The sequence below is a fragment of the Leptonotus elevatus genome, chromosome 14 (assembly GCF_054856555.1).
Source record: "Leptonotus elevatus isolate MCC_2025b chromosome 14, RoL_Lele_1.0, whole genome shotgun sequence".
NCBI lineage: Eukaryota > Metazoa > Chordata > Actinopteri > Syngnathiformes > Syngnathidae > Leptonotus > Leptonotus elevatus.
Genome location: NC_141252.1, coordinates 16,863,290 through 16,879,051, shown reverse-complemented (window position 1 = coordinate 16,879,051; position 15,762 = coordinate 16,863,290). Strand labels below are relative to the sequence as shown.

The 15,762-nt window shown below is 41.4% G+C and overlaps 1 protein-coding gene across 3 annotated transcripts in view; it reads right to left on the bottom strand.

Moving 5' to 3' along the window:
* Nucleotides 1-2,244, bottom strand: part of alk (ALK receptor tyrosine kinase) — a 365,934-nt gene extending 363,690 nt beyond the window's left edge. For all 3 annotated transcript variants that reach the window (XM_086094285.1, XM_086094286.1, XM_086094287.1), the window contains exon 1: nt 947-2,244. In XM_086094285.1, the coding sequence (XP_085950411.1) occupies nt 947-1,676 (730 nt within the window). In that variant the 5' untranslated portion in view covers nt 1,677-2,244. The remainder of the gene's footprint in view (nt 1-946) is intronic.
* Between the last annotated feature and the right edge of the window lie 13,518 nt (nt 2,245-15,762).

Here is a 15,762-nt window from a genome sequence, read left to right as displayed (position 1 = left end):
TTAGAATGTCTCTTGGGTGCCACGGCAGTAGCACAGTTAAATTGCTTATGTTTTGCATATGTTTTTCATTTTTTGATAATTTTCATTTCTTATCGTCACAAACAGCAAAACCACAAAGCAAACACCAATTCTCAAATGCCACGAGGTCTTACTTTTGTGGACTGTACAGTATTGCCATCATCAGTTGGTGGTGCATACGCATATTATACATATGCACGCTTCCATCCAAACAAGCTCAAGATAGGCTCGTCTTTGCTTTTGTCTGATGGGTTTCATTGCATTTTTCTAGGACAGCCTCCCTCATCAAAGCGATTAAGCAATTACACTGACTGTGCTGATTCTCAGAAGAGAGTAGGAAAAACCCTGGAGTATTGAGTGCAAAAGCATTCTTGGAGATAAAGACTTAAATTGGGCCTAATCAGAAAAATGCCCTTTACCTTCATTTCAACCTTTTTTCCCCCAAAGTGGGTTGCAAAGAGACTCCAGAAGGGAGGGAGACCAAGAGGCCCTGCAGGGACTGCTATGACTTAAATCAACACACATGAAGGATCCATATTATCATTTAAAAGGGGGAAAAAAACGAATTCCGTCTCTGTGTCAAATAATCCGATAAGGCACAATGGAAGCCCGCGATAACAAATATACAAGACTGAGAATGAAATCAATATGCACTTCATCTTTAAGTGTTGCTGTTGGCATCAGTAATGAAGCAGGAGCATGAGGGAATCAAGCTCAATCAGATCAGCTATTGACTGTTATTTCTTCCAAACACACAAGCACAACCTCTTGCAGTGATATGATCAGACAACAACTTCCTCTGAATGCTAACGTCAATACATGCATAGCAACATGTACAGCTCATATTTTGAAGGGCAGAAAATATACTTTTAAGGAGATAAGGGCTGGTGATAAGTGGCATAGAGAGAGTGGGGATGTGACGACTCACCCCTGGAGAAAATCTGGAGAAAGAGGCGGGGGTCAGCTGCTCGTATGGCCGCAGTGTAGCGGTCCTCGATCCCGGGCACCTGCGCCTTTTTCTCGGGCATGAGCCGGACCCTCAGTCGGCCTCCATCTGCGCCAAGCCACCACTCCAAAATAGTTGTGAGGTCCATTTCCAGGGTGAGCACGGGCGCCTCCTCGTACACAGACAAGCCGCCGCATCCCGTCCTGATGATATCCTCTCCTATTTCCACCACCACTTGATTTGATTTGCGACTGGCTTTAGTCAGACCTAATTTCAGAACTTTGGACAGCGGCCGCTTCGAAAAGAAAGGAAGCCGTCCGTCAACAGATGTGTTACTTCTTGCAGATGCTGCGGACCTTTGGTCGACAAAGGTCGATATGGTTTTCTGTAAAGGTATGCAGTGCATTTTTAAGTTTGCACTCACTGTGTAACATCCTCTAAAAGTCTGGCAATCTCCGTTGAGGGGTCTCTTGACAAACTCCGCCAGGTAGGCGCGCAGCAAAGAGGGAACCGCAAAATCCACAGCCAGGGTTTTCCTCTTCAACCGGGAGTTTATGGTTTGATTTAAGTCTCTTTTAGCCCCGTTTTCCCCGCTGCCACTCGTATTACCGGAGACGGCCGCGGAGGCGTCTGTCGCCGCTGGCGCGGTGCACTGCAGCCCGGCGAAAAATACCGCAGAACAAACAACCAGAACCAAGAAGCTCGTGTTCATTGTTGAAGCGAGTCAAGTCCTCAGCCGGGAAGAAGCAGTGTCTAATCCCACCGTTCACCGCTTCCTCCGCTGCGGCTGTCACATATGCGCAACGCAAAACCAGCAAGTGCAAAAGGAGCTCCTGCGTCTTTTTTTTTGTGGCCGCGCGCACACGTGGCTCGACGAGACGAGAGAAGATTTTTATTCTGCTGCCCTCCCTTTAGCCATCACTCTCGCTGTCTTCCTTGTGGTTTATTCGATGGTTGGACCCAGCTAGTCTCTCCACCGGTCGCTAATTGATATGCCTGTCTGGTCCGCTCCAGAAGCCCTCAAAGACTCCCTGTCTCCTGGCACAGTTGCGTACAAGTGGTCTCTGTCAGCAGCCACTCTCTTCTCTTTAGGGAGAAAACACACGCGCGCACACACATCCACACAATGAGTTTAAATATGCTGAACGTCCGCAAACTTGGGAAATGGACGGTGCTGAATTGTCTTCTCTTTTTTTTGTCATTTGCGTGCGCAGCTGCTCAGAAGAGATGCAAGCTCCAAGTCGCGTCCGCTATACACGCTATAATACACGCAGGGAAGTAGTTCACGCATCCATTTGACGTCATTGTGAGACGTTATTTCTGTGCACGACTCCCACACAGCAGTCAGTCAAAAGTGGTTCAGGTAGACGCCACCCAACGGCGCAGCCTCCGCGTAACGTGTGGATTTATTGAAGTGAAAAATGGCAGAGAGGACGTGAGCAGACAAATGTTCACGGTTGGTCTCCCGGGGATCACCGACGATTTACTCAGGTGTGACTGACTTTCCCATATGCGCTACTCAAATAACTTCGCAAGAGGGCTATTTATTGGCCTGTGTGTTCCCTATCAGTGTCTGTCTTTATTAATTGATAATAGAGGGCTTAGTTATGTTTGGGGTGAAGAGGAAAACATGACAGCTTCTCTCTCTCGTTCTCTCTCGTTCTCTCTCTCTCTCTCCATCTCTCTCTCTCTCTCTTTCTCCCTCTCTCTTTCTCTCAGCAGCCACTAGATGGCATTAGCACACGTACCAATGTTAATGCTCACTCTTCATTTTCACAGAACAATCCATTACCAACTAATTACTTCATTTTCAGTATCTAATTAGAGCCTTAGCTACTATAGGAACATATGTGGGAGAAAAGGAAAACTAAATGAGAGGACAGGAATTATAGAATGACTACAATGTAATTAGTCCAGAGAGGGAAGAGGGGAGCATAAATATCTGGTTTTATTTGACTTCTCTAATGTGGCAAATGTCAAAGTGAAATGTACCAAAAAAAGGAAGGAAAATGACAATTACAAATAGCAGTATGGTGATGCAGTGTAATTTACTGCAAAACACAATGTGTTAAAGTAGAACTGCACTGGCGGGCACTACTATTTCAAAGAAAAAGGGTTCTGAATTCCAATCCAGAGTTAACATGTTACACTTGTCCTTAGTTTCATTTTTTGAAGCACACACTGTCATGTTTTGGTTCTCTGTGGTTGGGTTTTTGTTTAGCTTTGAGTGTTCTTGTCGTTTTTGTCTGTGGTTGGTGTAACCTAGTCTCTCCCCTTGTCTCGTTCTTTCTTTTTTTTTCTTCTTTTTTTCTGTCTCGTTATGTCTGATCACGTCCACCTGTGTGCTTCTTCCCTTCCCAGTGTGTGTAACCAATCAGTGCCCTCAGCCTATTGTGTTCTCCAGGTGTGTCTCATTAGTGTTAGTGTATTTAGTCTGTTGTGTTTGTCCAGTTTGTGTGGGAGCATTGTTGATGTCAAAGTGTGGGATTCTGTGGTTCTTGGGGCCTCAAGGTAAGCCCTCACCACAGTTAAGTCGTCCTCGTCTCGATCCGGTCGTCCTCGTCTCGATCCGGTCGTCCTCGTCTCGATCCGGTCGTCCTCGTCTCGGTCCGGTCGTCCTCGTCTCGGTCCGGTCGTCCTCGTCTCGGTCCGGTCGTCCTCGTCTCGGTCCGGTCGCCCACATACTGTCAAGCCAGCCACATTTGAAACGGAACTCTCAAGTTACGGATTCCCGCCTGCTGCAGCCCCAAGTCTCTTCGCCTTCTCTCTTCTCGCCCAGTCCAGTCCAGTCATGGTGAGCAGCCTCCTCTCATCCAGTCCAGTTCAGCTGCACCCACACTGACTGAACAAAAACCACAAACTAAATACACCTCTGCTAATTACTTGACAAAACACAGCGGCAGAGGGCACTGATAGGTTGACACACAGGGGTTGTGGTTCAACATAACGAGACAAAGAACACAAAACTGAACACAGACAACAAGCAAAATCAAACAAAAATCCGACCCCACAGAACCAAAACATGACAGGGATTACATACCTAATGATCACAAACTACATATACCGTACATGGCAAAAATACTTTATTCATTTTTTCACACTTTCTAAAGCTGGTTTAATAATTTGGTCTTCAGAGTTTAAAAAAAAAAAAAAAAAGATTAATTGATTCCATCACAAAAATGAAATGTTTACTCTAACTTGTTTCTTTGGCTTGAAATTACTTGCTAAGATTGACAATGCAGCAAAGTGTGTGCCAGTAGGAATAATTGTTTTGGAAATGATTTGCTTGAAAATCAAGGCGTTCAATAATACCAGAACCTATACCATTTTCATTACCTTCTGTTTTTTTCTTCTTCTCCGAATTACTCCCTTGTGTGGGTACTTGACTCACACAAAACAAACATTTGCGATTTTTGATCTGTTCCAAGCAGTGTTTTGACGCCTACAAAAAATGAATTCAGCTCATTACGGATGTTAAAGGGGATCATTTTGTATTTATATGCAATATTTCATCACATTATTCAAGCGAGATAATTCTATTTTAATTCTGAGAAAGTGAGTCACATTTGGTGTCGGATGACTGCATCAGGCCAATCTGGATCCGTTGCAGGAGAAAGGTGGTGACGATGCAATGCTACTCAAACAAATGCTGGGTTGCTGCGATGATATTACATCAGCTGCTTTATTTCTGTCTCTGATTATATATATCGATTTTGGAAAGTCGACTTATAAGTAGGCATATAACTAAGGTTAAGTGTTATCCAATGCAAGAGAAGCATGTACACACACTAATAAACAAACAAACAAACAAATGGAAATACATACTGTACATGTATGGCACACACATCACATGTATAGAATCCCATTCTCTGGCCAGAAAAACTCAAGGTCACCGTGCATCAGAATGATGGGAAGAACAAAGGAACACTCGTGATGTATGTGCGCCACATTATGTGTCAAACAGTCACACGTATTACAACGTGTATGGTTATGTATAGCTGCTAATGGAATAGGCTCTGAGCTGGGGTGGTGAAGATGATAGTGAATTGTAAACTGTAGTGTATATGGTAATAGTCTCTGCTTACATAACATAAAACTGACAGGGGAGCGTGTCACAGTGCACTTGGATAATGACCCAAAACATTGGAATATACTTCAATTGTCAGAGGCTGGATCTTATAATACAGCATGCTTTTCTGAAGATAAATGGCTTTTGCCTTTCCCAAGACCCACAAACAAATGGAAAAGGTGGCTGTAGTTAAGGGCATGGTGACGCATATCCATAGAATTTTGTCATATCAATGAATGCCAGAGGTAATCATTGATTACAAAATGTTTGTGGTTGTATTTACATTTATCACATTAGAGTTTCTGTGATGATGTGGTGCTGTTGGCTTCTTCAAGCCGTGATCTCCACTGGAGCAGTTTGCGGCCGAGTGTGTTGGGATGAAAATCAGCACCTCCATGGTCCTCAGTCGGAAAAGGTTGGAGAGCCCTCTCCGGGTTGGGGATGAGATCCTGCCCCACGCGTAGGAGTTCAAGTATCTTGGGGTCTTGTTCAGCCGTGAGGGTAAGTTGGAGCGGGAGATCGACAGGCGGGTCGGTGCAGCGTCTGCAGTGATGCGGACTCTGTATCGGTCTATTGCGGTAAAGAAGGAGCTGAGCCGAAAGGCAAAGCTCTCGATTTACCAGTCGATCTACATTCCTACCCTCACCTATGGTCACGAGCTGTGGGTCGTGACCCAAAGAACAAGATCCCGGATACAAGTGGCCAAAATGAGTTTCCTCCGTAAGGCTCTCCTTTAGAGATAGGGTGAGAAGCTTGGTCATCCGGGAGGGACTCTGTGTCGAGCCGCTACTCCTCCGCGTTGAGAGGAACCAGTTGAGGCATCTGGTTCGGATGCCTCCTGGACGTCTCCCTGGCGAGGTGTTCCGGGCATGTCCCACCAGCGGGAGGCCCCGGGGATGACTCAGGAAACGCTGGAGAAACTATGTCTTTCGGCTGGCCTGGGAGCGCCTTGGGATCCCATCAGAGGAGCTGGCTGAAGTGGCTGGGGAGAGCAAAGACTGGGCTTCCCTGCTAAAGCTGCTGCCCCCGCGGTAGATGATGGATGGATGGATGGAGTTTCTTTTTTTTTTTTAAGGTGTGAAAGCCAAAATGAACTTTTTATTGCTTTAAATGCATTTTCAGCCCGATTGTACACTTCAGGTGAAAATGTCAAAATCTTCAAAATGAGCAAAAGCACAATAAAATTAATGCTTGAATCATCTTCATTTTGCTAAAATACACTTACAGCAAAAAGTTTGAGTCTACAACATTTTATTTATTTTATTTTATTTATTTTTTTCTTAAAGAGCTCAGTATTGTTCATTCGGAAATGTCATCATCATTGCTCTTTATTTTTTTTATTTTTTTTTGTGTGCGTGCGTGCGTGCGTGCGTGCGTGCGTGCGTGCGTGCGTGTATTTGTTAGCTCACCAAAAAACCTATTAGAAAAAATCTCATACCGTTCACCTAAACCGAACACCGCCGTCAGGAGACCCGAGGGGACCAAAGAAAACCAAGGAAGATGAAATCCAGCACCGACCAGACACCACCCACCAGAACTCCTCCCCAACCCAAGAAACATCCAGACCCCAACAAATCCAAAAAACATAAAATCAGGGAGGCCTCAAGAGACCGAAGGAGAGACCGAGAAAAGGAAGGAAGGACAGACGAAGCCGCGTGAGATCCACAGACACCAGCCTCCACCGATTCAATGACCTGAGGAGGAAAGAGATTGTGTCCGAGTTTCGGTAGATGCTGGTGTGGTGGATCTGGCATGCATGAAAATCTCCACCAAAGAGGGGAGCCGTCGACCCCCGCCGGAACAGAGCAAGCGCAACACCTCAGGGCCCCCCAGGCCGCGGCAGCGCCAAAGGACGACCCCCGGGCCCCGCCAGGGCCACCGGCCGGAGAGCAAACCCAGGAGCAGGAAGCGCCCCCCGCCCCAACACGGCCCGCGCCCCCGACCCAACGCAGCAGGACGGGGCACTGCAGGCCCGCCAGGCACCCCACCGGCCCCCAACCCCCGCACCCCCCACGACCCTGCAACGCAGCACCCCCCAAGAGACCCAGGGAACGGCCAAGACGCAGCCGCCACCCAGCAGTCAACAGAGGGGCAGACCCGCCCACGCCCAGCCAGGGGGGACAGCACCCATAGAATTAACCCACTGGCATGCCGTGAATCCGAATATCAACCCCTGGTGCCCATCGGAGGCGAATCCGCTCGATCCCGCTGGCAGCAGCCGGGTTCCTGACTATAGAAACACAACCATTAGTTACAAATTGCCAAATACAGAAACATCAATGCAAGTTATAAGTTATAAGTTATAAGTTATAATGGATGGAGTTTCTGTGTATAAAACACAAAATGCCTATTTTTTCAAACCTCTTAAATAAAAGCTGTTCTTTAATCACATCTTCATTGTTATATTTAGATTTTTTTTTTTATGTATTTGGTCTGTAAAAGGGCTTAACTATATTGATAGGTAATGTCTGGGTTATTTATGAAAACATCATCAACATCACTGAAATTAAACTCATACTTACTAAATATAACAACAATTGTTGAATTTTGATCCCCTGTATTTGAAAGGAAATGTGTTTCCAATTCCTTTGCCGGTTTCAGCATCACAACACACAATGGATTTAGAGAATTTGTTCCAATTGCAGGTTTTTGTGATCTAACAAAATGAGACCAAGATAAATCATTTTAGCCTCTAATCTGTACAATTTTCCAGAGAGGCACTACAAGTAAACAACTGAAATAATGTGATTGCACCAGTGTGCACAATCTTTGATAATTCCAGTTTTGTTCAGTTAACCAATCAAATTCAAACACATTAAATGTGAGTCAGCTCACACCTGCCACCATTTTAAGTGCCTATGATTAACATTAACTAAGACCCCCACCCCACCACCTGTTTTCTTAGGCTTGGTTTAATCAGAACAAAACGCATTGTCCCCCATCTCTTTGGGAGACTTTTGTTTGTTCATTTCTATAATTCACTGGAACAAAGGCTGGACTTTTGGCCATAATTCCAAATTGTGATCAACTGCTCATCACCACGGCACACCATACCTGCATTGAAGCATGGCCGGGGCACTCTCATGCTGTTTTTCTTTTTTCTTCAAGACCTGGGGCCTTAGGCCAAGTGTCATCAACGTGATGCCCGCAGGCACCAAGTAATCTCCAAGATCCACATGAGTAGCCCAAGAACCTGCTGTAAAAATAGCTCAACAATGATGGGCATTTTGATTTTCTAGGGAAGTTGTATATGTGATCATTTGAAAATGTAAATACTTGCTAGATTTACAGAGATAAAGTGTTTCATACACTGTAAAAACACAACTGTAATATAGCACAATTTTACTTTTTATTTTACAGTTTTTTTCTGTATTAAAAAATATATCATTTAATTTACAAAAAATTAACTCTGATGTTTCATGGCAAATGTAAAATAACATGAAGTTACTGTAACTGTAAAAATGCACAAAATTCATATATTTTACAAAAAAAAATTGAAACATATTGATTGTTAAAATACGTTCACAAATTTCACAAATGTTTGTCTGTTATTTAATGGAATAAAATGTAAAAATCAACTTTAAAACCCTAAAGAAAATCATCATCACTCACTACTCAAGAAGTAGCTCTTAGTTTTAGACATTATGAGCACTTCCAAATAGCATAGTAAGGTCACAAACTCCAGTCCTTGAGGGCTACTATCCAGCATGTTTTAGATGTTTCCCTCCTCCGACACACCTGATTCAAATAATGTGATTATGTGATTGGTTAATTCTGAACATGCCACATCTCAGGTATAAAATAAAAGGGTATGCACACTTGTGCAACCACATCATTTCAGTTTATTTATACTATCCCTCTCAAAGTGAATTAAGGAACAGACTGCATTGTATGTAGGCCATGTTAATGGTGGATATATTTTGAAACGATTTTGCTTGCTCCATTTTTTGATAATACAAAACCCAGTCAGGAGTGTGTAGATATCCGTATGCCCATTGTACCCCTCCTGCCTTTTAGAAAGCAAAGCACACCAAAGACGGAATTTTCATTATTGTGTATTAGCAGCTCCTTTCCTGACCATTTGTAGGCTCCGATGACTCACAGGCCTGCACACTTAAGGTCAGTGGGGGAGTGCTTGTGTGATAAATTACATACAGATAGGTTCTTACAGAAACCCGTCCCCGCTCAAGCATCACTTTTCATGGTACGTGTTGAACCTCATAAATCAGAAGATGAGTCACCACAAGTGGCTTTCCTTCCATTCTGTACGTTTTTGCCCACTCCAGCTTCACTTTGCACAGCTGCTCGATGCACCAACTTATGGGATGCTTTACAAAGAAACATTGACAACACATCTCTGTACAGGTGTAACTCTTGCTGTCCTCAGACCTTCCCAGAACTTAAGCTTATTTTATTTTTTAGGGGTTTTTTTCAATTTTATTTCGAACATGTATATAAAGAAAAAAACTGACTGGTTATAAAAGTACATGTGTAAAGACAAAATATACAAAACATATCAAACGAACAAACACAACATTAAAGCAACGAAAGCAAAATAAAGTTTCACAGTGTTTCACTCAATCATGAGCTACACATTTACACATACATGTTCGAAAAGGAGTAGGAAGAAGCAGACACTTATCAGGTCCTACCCATTTTAACATCCATTACACAATAAACATTAGGTATGTAAAGTAAACAAAAAACTGCTAGTCTACAGCTAATATATCTTGAATATTAATAACAAAGGTTATTATAGTAATTATTATTAGTGAACACATTGGACAGTGTGCCTTGTGCATATATTGTCATACTTTTAACTATACATATATATTTTTTCCTAATCAATAGCAACAATACTAATACTAATACAATAATGATAATAATAACATCAACCAATGTTGCTTTTCATTGAAAAGCACTTCTTCTTCCCTATACTTTTCAAAAATTTTGATTTTATATTTCCTTTTGAACTGATCTAAGTTTGGACTTTGTTGTAAATCAGTACAATTTTTTATTTTATTTTTGTTTTCCTTGCATAGCACACTGTGTTCGAGGAAGGAATCATGTATTTTTACCTTACCTCCATATGCCAAATTTCACGATCCATAAATTGTAGCACTGCATGGTACAAGGAATATTATAGGCTTAGATATATTATAGAAATATATATATATTATAGAAAAAAATGAAAGTATTGTTCAAAACCTGAATAGTGTCTTGTTGCCTGGCATAAACTCAATGTCCTGGTAAAATACATTAACAAAGTGTAAAAGAAAGTGTGACAAATTTAGTTGACCTGACAAGGGAAAAATGTTTTGCAAAACAAGTTGTTGTTGTTTTTTGTCTTCTATATTGTTTTTAGTTTTTAGAACTTGAGATAATAAATCTTGTGTTTGCGTGTTATGGTTCTTGATTTTCATTTTATTTTTTTGCTTAAATAAGTTTTGTTATGTAAAAAGGGCGTGGGTTTGATTACCTGTAGCTTTACCCTATGTCTTTGATTGGCTTGTTTCCTGGGACAGTTGTATCTGTGTTTCACGTGATTGGAGCTGATCGTATAAATGAACCAACCAACCAACCAACCAACCAACCAATAACACATGTTCAAGGTGGTCATCATCTCTTACTACACACAGTAAATTCTGAGTAAATTTGACTCTATTCAGAGTGGGACCAACTAATCAGTTTTAGAGTAATATTTACACTTGGAAGAGAGTAAAATAAAGAATTGAAATAAATAAATAAAAGTAACTCAAGGGTTGAGGAACGAACTCACGACCTTCGGTTTGGGAGACTGTCACACTACCCTCTGAGCTATGCCTCTCCTACTGTTTGCTTATCTCCAAGAGGAGACCAAAAACATTGTTTTTTAGATTCCAGCTGACATGAGCGATAAACTAACACACAGCAGGAGCTGTGTGGCTCAGGGAGTAGATAGAGTGTCTCCCAAGCTGAAAGTTGTGAGTTTGTTCCTCAGCCCTTGAGTGACTTTTATTGTATTTTTTAAAATTCTTTATTTTACTCTCTTCCAAGTGTAAACATTACTCTAAACTGAGTCTATTTGGTCCCACTCTGAATAGAGTCATGTTCTGAATAGACAATCATCTATGCTGCCATATAATGGACTTGAAAAATCTGCCATTTATCAGAGGTGCACTGAGCTCTCTGCATGAGCAGTCCTGACATTATTCATTGCACAGCAAGGGTTGAGCTTGACTTTTGCCAATTAATGATAATGTAATGTTCATTAAAGCTCCCACCATGGCGTAAGATTGGGGTGTAAGCCTTATTTATTTCACACCAAAAATAAAAATCTTCTAGATTTGCAATTACTTGCGTATTCACAAAGGAAGTTTGAAATGATGGTAATTTTTCAGTATACAAATTTTTCTATATAAAAAACATTGACGCCAACATGTTGAGTTGATAGTTGTGTGAATGCACAGCAGAAACCTCACAGTCTTTGCACAACAATGTTTACTTTCATTACCAAATAAAGTGATCTTGACTGTGAGAGTAAATGATGATCACAATTACATTTTAATGTGTCTTCAATGTATCAGTATTGATCTACTGTACTCAGGAAGCCACAATGTGCACATTTTAGAAGGTTAATGTGAGCCTAAGGATCACGTATGGTTTACTAACCAATATACTTTATTATGGCTTAATGATGAGCCAGTCAATCAATGGTTATTTATATCTAACGAGCATGCTGTCAATATCTGTGTTGTAAGGAACTAACTTCATTTAAAAAATAAAAACATCACAGTGCAGTCCCCTGGGAAAAAAATGCATCTTGACACAGGAAGAAAAGTCATTACGTTTAACAAAATTTAGATTCCAGGAAGATAAACTTGTTCTGATTAAGTCAGCTGCTGATTAGGATAGGTGGGGAGTCCAATTATTTAAGATTTGTTAATCAAACTAAGCTGAAAAAAAAAGGCTTATAACATGAACAAGAGTCGAAAGGCAAAATGTCCTTCTACCACACAAGCTAGCTAAGATGTATGTAATAGGTCATTTAAAACCAGATAGCTATAGAAAATGAAGAGCATAACCATTTTGACTTGTTAATTTCTACCATAGAATTAACTGTTAGCCTAATCTTTGCAGTTGAAGAGTGTACTTCTGTCTTTGTGGGTGGGTGGAAAATACTGAAAGTTCTCAGGAATAGTTGCCGAAGGCAGACCCCATTAGAGAGCTTGATCGATTTGTTTTGGGCCTGTGACCTGCATTGCAGTTATACTAATCAGATCATTGGCTCCGCCCACCACCTCCTTAATGTGTAACAGATTAATTAATTTCATGTTGCCATCTTTTAATGGCACGTTTCAATGCATGCAGGCATGTGTGGTTTGAGTCTGAGAAAAAATATAGCAGAGTTTGAATTTCCCCTTAAAAGTCCCTGTAAAGTGAAAATAAATATGTCTCGTAAATTTCAAACACTGCAGAAAAGAGTGTGAACAAGCCTGCAAAATTTGAATGTTTAAAGTATACAAAATAGGTTTCAAAATCATCATGTTCTTGAATGCTGTCGGCATGTCCATGCTTCTGCTGTCAATCAAAAAACACACATCTGTCTTATGCCTACAAATCCTTACATGTAGTAGAAATATATCTGCTTAAAGCTTCTGCTGGCTGGAATATATCCCACCAGATTGTCAGGCTTTCAACAGTCAATCAAAACGCACATGAGGTTTAATTCACACATAAAAGTACTGTAGCAAGTTATAGTATAGGTAATACTTAATGTGTATGGCTGACTGGTTCACACAGGAGTTCCCATCTTCTCCTTATGCCGTTGTTGTAGCCGACTCCATTTTACTGCCACATTCCAAAAACACGCATGGTAGGTCAACTGAAAACTATCTTTCAGATGTGGGCGCAACCAGGAATTTTGAGTGTCCGTCATTCGGCAATTGTCAACAGCCAGGGCACCCATCCCAACCCATCATCAATCTGTCAATATTTCACGCCGAACAAATGTGTAATCGTCAATCCGTCAACGTTATTTTAACCACGCTTCCGTCATGCAAAAATACATTTTGTGACCACTATTTTTCACTGGATATTGTTTGTCATGTTTTCCACACTAAAGTGGCCACATATAGTGCACACCGTTGTATCTGTCGGGAATACCACCAACTCACTCAATAAATTCCCTTTCTAGGACCCTTTAGCTGTTCAATAACCTGCCTGACAGAAAATGTATAGCCATAGCTGTCTAATGTGCCTGATTTAGAATAAACAAACTGAGCACTAAACTAATGCTTGCATAAACATAGCAATAAGGAGGAATTTACAACAAGAAGAAACATCATCATGATCTGTGGTCACCCAAGCTCTGGTCAGCATGTATATAAAATGTAACCAATACAGTATATTTGTTTCAGTAAACCCATTACTTAGCCTATCACCTTGGAGCCTTTCAATTAATGTTGTTACTGTTATACTAATAATAGGAGTAGGAGTAGTGTGCTAGTACTTGCAATATAGTCCATAATCCATAAAGGTGCACAAAAGTGGTGCGCCGGTACGCATGAGCACTAGAAATTGAATATTATGCTGCAGTTCAAGTCTGTCATCACACGTTTGCATATTACAGGCAGTTAATCAGCTTGACTGTGGTCAGTCCAGCTTCAATTCAAAGTCAAGTCAGCCGCCACGATTGCTTCCGAGGGCCAACTTCAAAATAAAAGCTAGGTAAGGCATTGCTATCCATGTAAATTATTGCTTGTTTCATTTTTATTTTGAACTTGAACCTCGAGGCACATTTCTTAATAGCCCATGAACAACCGTTGTGGTGGCTGGCTTGACGAGGCTGGCTCCCCGCTAACGTTACATTCGGCGTGAGGTAGTGACCAAACGCGTGTGCGAAAACTGCTGGCGAATCGATTATCTCTGTGTCGCTGCGCCGTGGCTCTGTAAAAATTCTGTATATCCTTACTCAAAGAGTGAACTGCGGAAGACTAGACCCTTGTGAAATGTGCAAAGTAAGCTAGCAGATCACACAGGGTCGCATACTGAAAGGAGGGCAATTTTTTGTCGGGGAACAGCCCATGCAAATTTTTGTTATTAAATATGAACTGTTTCCCAAGCCAAATAAGGGACAAGTTCTGTGTAGCTTATGGCTCTGCATGGTCAAGTGTAAACTTTTTTTTTAGAGTACTGTTTTTTAGAGTACATCAAATGTTGAAGATGTTTGTTTGATCCGCTGTTATGGTGTTTAGGGATCATAGTTTGTGGCATATTTATGGTTTAGACTACTAATAGCTGCAATTATATACGTAATCACTTTTAGCAGAGCATCAGTCATTTGCCAAATTTTGCGATTCTACCCCTCTAATAGTGCGGGTGCGATGTACATCAATTTTCAGTGAGAAAGCCTCACAAAATAATGAAAATGATGTGCAGTATTTTAAAAGAGAAGCAGCAGAGAGGCCATGACAAAGCACACATGAGCACGCTTGCGCACACACAGAACACACACCTGTGGGTCTTATCATCTGTTATTGGATTAGATCTCCACGGTTTAATATGTAACTCTGCAGCATTCTTCATGTTGAGGCTTATCCTTCCATCTCTAAACATACATTCATTACTAAGAGACTGCTGCAGTATTCCATATTCCATAAGTATCGGACAATGCAGCTTTACAGGACTGCAGTTTTGATTAGAAAGAATAGCAATAGAACAATGTTGGTAGTTGTGACAAAAATTCCCACTCTAGTATTGGAGAAGGAGCAAACTGATGTCCAGGTACCTGGACAGCAAATGTGATCACTTTCACAGAGAGAAGAGAGCACAATGCAGGCTTGGAAAATATAGGACAAATAATTTTTCACCTGCCTCTTGTCAATACGAGCGTGTGCTGTGCTGAAGGCTGACGTGATATATTAGCTGAAGGGAGGATAATACAGGGCATGCCTCGCATCTGACACTATGACATACATCACATGGGAGAGGTTAGAGGTGAATTAATAGTGAATTATCTGTTGCCGGGGGAAGGGGTGGGAGGATGGGATGGATACAGTTAAGAGGAAGTGAAAACAAAACAGAATGTGTATCGGTACATTCATCATGGAGAAACCAGTTCTTACAGTCTAGCAACAGCGCCTGTCTGACTATCAAAGAAAACTCGTGGAGTAGAATAATTCTAATAGACTGCAAGCAAGGTTACCTAACTGTTTACTTGACCATAAAATTCATTCATACCGGTGCAATATACTGAGACACAAAACATAACTGAACACAAAAGCTCTATCAAGAACCCTATCATTAAAATAACCACAATAAGTAAAGCATCAGAACTCTTCCAAGATGAAAGTCCAACATGCCCAACCTGCCATGAGTTGTTAAGGTGTTTGGAATGTACAAAATGTGGCATTTTGATTCATCGAATAAGAGAATTTGGAAATGCCAAACCCCGAATATGCCGCAGTCGATATCTAAACGTAACCTTTCCCTCTAAAAACAGATTGCTGGCGTCGGGCCAAAAACCTTGAACCCCCAAAATCATCACTTTTCAGGAGACATTGCATCATCAAAAAGAGTAAGCCGTTTTCAACACTTATGATTGGTCAGTAATTCATAAAAATGACATCTACACATTAGGGCGGAACAAAGGTATAGATTTCTGAAAATATATGAAATCTGACAAATTGTGACTGAAGATGTTTTGGCCCGCTGCCAGCGATATACAAACTTAGCAGTGTGGGGATAA